Source organism: Schistocerca cancellata, chromosome 6 (genome assembly GCF_023864275.1).
Source record: "Schistocerca cancellata isolate TAMUIC-IGC-003103 chromosome 6, iqSchCanc2.1, whole genome shotgun sequence".
Classification (NCBI taxonomy): domain Eukaryota; kingdom Metazoa; phylum Arthropoda; class Insecta; order Orthoptera; family Acrididae; genus Schistocerca; species Schistocerca cancellata.
Window position 1 is genome coordinate 358,762,768 of NC_064631.1, and position 6,115 is coordinate 358,768,882.

The 6,115-nt window shown below is 39.8% G+C and overlaps 1 protein-coding gene across 1 annotated transcript; it reads left to right on the top strand.

Annotated features, from left to right (window-relative positions):
• The first annotated feature begins 741 nt into the window (after nucleotides 1-741).
• On the top strand, nucleotides 742-3,257 carry LOC126088325 (uncharacterized). Its single transcript, XM_049906458.1, has 2 exons — nucleotides 742-1,542; nucleotides 2,662-3,257. The coding sequence occupies exons 1-2, from the start codon at nucleotides 1,386-1,388 to the stop codon at nucleotides 3,255-3,257; spliced, it is 753 nt and encodes a 250-aa protein (XP_049762415.1). The 5' UTR covers nucleotides 742-1,385.
• The last annotated feature ends 2,858 nt before the right edge of the window (nucleotides 3,258-6,115 follow it).

The window sequence follows — 6,115 nt, forward strand, 5'->3', positions numbered from 1 at the left end:
GGCAAAATAAGGTCATGTGATCCAGGGAATAGTATATTAAAATGCAATTCCACTCGGGCTTTGTTCTGTCATATGATTTTCCTAAGTTCCAAGAGCTATGCACAGTTCCTTACCAGTGGAAATAGAACCACTGAGTCAAAGGGCATATCAGTCTGTCTATCTTACAAGGTAATGAAAAGAATTCTGTGAGGTCATCAGTGGCTCCACATGATGAACCATCACCACTGCCAAGCGCTGCATCATGAAGAAAAACGAAGAAAAAGTTGGAAAATTCTGAAGGAGTGTATCTGCGATTCTTCGTTGAAGGCACAGCAAGACATTACCCAAAATGACGAAGCTAATTACTTACTGATGATTCTCAGGAGTCCCATAAACTCTCTTCCCCTCAGAGGTAAGCGTTTGTGAAATTTAAAATACAAAAGCATGACTACAATTAATTGGAGGTAGTGAATGCTGCACAAAGTTCTACTGCAAACCAAAAAGTGTGTACTAACGAATCTTACCTTATCGTTATACACAATTTTTCTTCTGCTGTTATACTTCTGCGAAAATTTGTGTTCTGTTTCGAAATTTTGTCTTGAATGTTCTGCAGCACATACTGAAATGTATTATGATTCATTCTGTAATATGAATAAAATTTTTCAGGATAGTTTTTAAGTTCTTCATGTAAAGAAAAAAACTCTCCTAAATGTCTGTCGCTATTTATGGGATGAATCCATAACCTCCTAGTTCTACTGTACTTCAAAACTCGACGAGTAACTGCAGAGTCAAAACAATACCAATAAAAGAGTGAAGACATTGTTCTACACGACAGCACACACTAGCCAAAGGCGAGCAACTGTTGACTGCAGCTGCGTTTTCTAGTGACTTGCTTGTCAGCTGTCGAAGGGTGGGGATTTTTTTTAATTTATTTATTTGGCCTCCGGCAGCTGACATCCATTGAGCCAAAGAGTGGGGATTACCTTGACAGTGCAGCGCAGCCCGCCAAGGAAGAAAAAAAAACAATGAAGAACTATGAAACGCACATCTGTGTCGATGTACAGTAATTTCATTAACTCTCCATTATTTTTTCTGTCAAAGTAGACAACGAGACTACAGAATTGCGCTTCAGTTTCTGCAGTAAACGTATCACAAATCTCCACTTTGTTTTTGTGATTAGTTTTACACCAAATTTTATCAGACCTATGTCATTGACACTTCTACCTGTACATGTGCGCAATCGCGCGCACATGCAGACGATACATTTAGGTTTTTTAATGGGTTCACGTGTGTATGGCGTGCGTGCGTGGTGGGGAGAGGGGTTGGAGGTGGTGGGAACTCCCTGCAAGCCATTCGTTCCAGTTGCAGTCAGGCAGTAGCAGGTCAACATCATTGTTCTTTGTTACATGCTTCATACTGCTCTTGTCATCATGGATGTGGAGCAACTTATAAATGAAGTTAAGCTGCGCCCAGCTATTTGGGACCAGAGACTGGGCGAATACCACAATCGTGACGTAATTTCCAGTTTATGGAATGAAGTGGCACAGGAGTGCTGTTCAGATGGTAGGCATGAATACAAATTATCTTTCTTTATTCTTAATTTTTTTATTTATAATGAACCAATATGCAGATATAATGTAATAAATTAGTATATATTAGGAGTTATTTTGTTGTGGATTATAGTAATGTTTTTATTTGTATTTGTAAATAAATGTTCAACGAACGAGTTTCTGACTGCCTTCGAACGTAATGTAGAATGTCTGTTGATTGTGGTACCAGCAGCTTGCATACCAGCATTGTTAGAAAACTGTTCAGTTTCAATTATGCATCCTCCTCTATCGATGACGATATTAAAAGGGCAAATGCACTTAGATATTGATCAGCAATGTCAATGGATATTTTAGTTTCCTTCTTCAATGGTTTCCATGCATCTTTCATATTATTGGATGTGCACTGAACAACCTGTCTTGTTCTGGAATGCATTTTGGTACAGTTTCTTCCTGTTCCTCAATTATATGCAAAGAAAAGGTATCATCAAATTCTCTAAAAATGGATAAGCCTCAACTTCCAAAAATACATGGAGATTCATGTGACATTTCTTGAAATTCTCCATCGGTAGACCTCTTACACTAAGCACGTTGTTTGAACACACCTCCATCACTCTGTTTACTAGAGACGCCAATATTTCTGCCTAAAAATGTGTGACCAGCAACTGCTTGGAGTACAATTTAATAACATATTTTGTAATTTTAGAACATGCTGCCAGAATGTTTAGGACACTGGGTATGTATGCGTTTCCCATCTAAATATCATACGCAGTTTGAGAAATCCTATGTCAGACGCATTGAAATATTTCTTTAAATCGGGATACATTCAGCATTGCTAAACTAATAAGAGTACGTGCTTACCATATGGCCTTTCAATCTTTTTTTCACAACCAATGATACAATTGACATTTCTATTCACAATTATCATGATAGTGCATGATAGGCTATCCCAGTTGAAATATACCTGAGAAGCAACTTGATAAACTTGCTACTCAAACGGGGCAACGTGGAAAGCTTTTTGACAGTTTTATTAGAGAATATAATACACATTTACGTAGTTAGTCTATTTTCATACTTCTGTGGTAGTAGGGAACTATGGAACCAGTTTTCTTACACCATTTTATTGTTCTTTCAGTTAAAACGGCGAAATCTAAATGGAAACATCTGAGAGACAATTACAGAGCAGAACTTAAGAAACTTGGTAACGTTAGATCAGGTGACCCAGGAAAAAGCCCACAGAAACGCAATACCACTTGGCCTTGGTTCCAACACATGCATTTCCTAAGGGATATTTTAATTCCAAGAGCAATGCAGAGTTCGCTGTCATCAGAAACGGAACCAGAAAGTCAATCTCAACTATCTCCAGAATTTTCGTCTAACGACCACTCTAGTCCACAAGATGAACGAGATCAGTCTGATATATCATCATTAGCGGCAGTTGATGAAACGTCGCCACTGGCAAGCACAGTATCACAAAGGAAAAAAAAGAGAAGTAGTGGGCCAAATATTGAAGAAGAATTTTTAAAGCTCGAAAAGGACAAATTAGCTGTGATGAAGGCACATCAAGACATGACCCAAAACGATGATACGTACCACTTCCTGATGAGTCTCAGGAGTGCAATAAACTCCCTTCCAGTTCAGCGGCAAATGTTTGTGAAACTTAAAATACAAGAGCTTGTTTATAATGAATTGGAGGCAGGGAGTGCAGTGCCAGGTTCTTCAAAACAATGACTGCGCTAATTCAACTTACTTCTTCATTACAGACAACTTTGATTTTTGTATTATATTAATGTGAAACTGTATTTCGTTTTGTAATTGTTGCCTGAAATGTTCTTTGGTAGTGATACATGTTATTACTCAATCTGCAATATAAATAAAAGTTTTTCAGGAACGTTCTTTATTATTGTAATTAAAAACCTTTACTAAATGCCAGTCGATATTCTTAGGGATAGTCAATGTCCACACTATTACAATGTGCTCAAAATTCGACGAGTCACCATAATGTGAAAACATAACTAAGATAACAATGAAATCATTGTTACATAAGACGATTCTAATTGGATAGTGGTGAAGAACTTCTGGCTGCACCTGTGTTACCTTCGACCTTCAGCTGCTAATGAATTAAGATCCCTTTGCCGCTGGGGACAAGATCACCAAGGGGAAAAAATACACAGAAGCAAACAGTGACACACACATCTCATCCTTTACACTGCTTTGAACTAGACGAGAATCCAACACATCAATCGACAATAATTTATTTACCTGTCCTGCTGTGCTTGAGGCTATGCTGAATCCGCGCATTTTCTTTCAGTTACAATAGAAAAATCGAAATGGCAGCACCTTACAGAAAACGATAACTTAATCATTTCGTCGTCAAATGATCCAGTAAAGCGTTGATTGAAACGCTGTCCCACTCAACCTTGGTTTCATTGCATTCATTTCCTAAAATGGACTACTTGTAAGAGCTATCCACAGATCTTTCTAAGCGGAGATAGGGTCGATCTAAAGATTGTAATTATTTACAGCTTGCAGTACTACACTTATGTGATGTGCAAAAAAATGAACTTTTTGCGCCTTAGTCAAACTTAGACATAGAAACATCTGTAAATGTATTTATATTTTTTAACATCTGCAGTTTATTATATGCAACTAGAAAGAAATCGTGTAGAATGTTACAAGCTTTTATTACAATGCATCAGGAGCAAGATCTCAGATTAATATACTCTTATCTTTTAGTTCGAAATACGAAATGTACATTATACTAATTGTAGGATGTTGATGACAAATAATTGTTTGTCTTTTGTGATGTAACGTGTAGTATAGCAGATGATTGTCCAGTCGCCGAGGGAAAAATTCTTACACATTTGGATTTATCCAGACAATGAGACCATTAAAATAATACGAGGGACCGACACTAGGTCTGCGCTGATCACTAGTAATTAGTTTTTTTCTGTCCTGCATTATATGACTATACTAAACCAAGCTGTAACCGCGCGAACTCCGTGGCTTGCGGACACGGCACTGACGCCACTGAATAGCTCGCATTACTTGTGACCAGAGACAGATATCAGTGTCATTATCATTTCAAAAACTTTTTGGTACTTTTAGTTACATTTCATACGCAACAATGTATGGTCTAAAACGGATCTAACAGTAAGCTACCCGCTACATAACTTTTTCACTACAAGATCTGTAAATCAAGTGCACAACGTTGACAAATAGCATCATTTAACAATGACTGTTAAGAAATACGAAAAGATAAATGATTCAATACGAAGCTAAGATGTTACACTAGCACGTGTACAAAAATCAGATTTTTTAGCCGCATAATTTCTTCAAAATCGGCTGGGAAGCGTTACGAAACTAAGAAATCACGCGAAACGAAAAGTAGACTTTTTCTTTTTTCACGACGTAAGTAACGCTTTTAAGGAAAAAATGAGTTCATAAAACGATGTGGCGCAGTCTTATATACCTCTAAGAATTTTTAGAACATGAAAATCGGAGAAGTGGATTTTCCCCCATTCCGCCGACCCGGCTCGGCGCGGCGCGCAGTGTGAATGCCCCACACGTCGGCCTGAGCTGGCTAGGCACGAGCCGAGACAGTACGCGTCAGCCCGGCCCGGCCCGGCCGGTAGTGTGAACGCAGCCTTAGGGATTTATGGACAGCCCTGCAGGATTCATAGTGTCAATTGCCTCCAGCACTACTTGAGATATCAGTGGAGTCCGTGAAACGTCGTGTTGCGGCACTCCTGTGTGCTCGCGTGTGCCCTACACGATATTAGGCAGGTGTACCAGTTTCTTTGGCTCTTCAGTACATGCAGCATATTTCTATGGTCAGTAGTATATAGAAACGAAGCATAAACACATTACCACAGCAATATGCTGCATGTATCTTGTTGTTGACACTCACAAACAATGTGATGCTTATAACCTACTGAATAACGGCGCTAAGTGCCTAAATCTGTTAAGGAAATTAAATTTCTTTCATGCAGCTGTGCGCCATACCACGACCTATCTTGGTTAGTATGGTTTCTGTAATGCGTTCAGAATGTTGTTCATAGCAGCTTTACTCACCTACCTATCTTTTTAGTCATTATTGGATCTACTCCTCTCCTGCATTACTATTTGATTTTGGTTTACTAAACCAGTACTCACCTGACCAGAATCGTAGCACGTCTTTGAGGCAAAGATTCTGGTACGCGGGACGGGTCAGCTAGACGCTAGAGGGCACGCGTGTACTGGAAAAGTGGAATTTGATATTATGGCGCGAGGCGAGGCGGAGGGAGTTGAGTGGCGGTTGCTAACTGAAGCGATGCGTTGTTAGCCCGTGGTCTTTTGGCAGCCAAGGTTCCACGGTCCGATAAAGGGCGTGGAGAGTGCGACGGTGGTTGGGACGTCTGGCTGCAATGGAGAAGAGCAGTGCTTAGGGCCTGGTCTGTCTCCAGTATGATCGGCTGTTGGAGGTGTGGCCTGTTGGAATTACGTCCGCTGATCTTCTTGCCGCCGCTATGCAGATCAGTTGTCTTCAACGCCGACGAAGAAGCCGGTATGGGCATACTAGGTGTGGAATTATTCGAACTGCGGTTCCG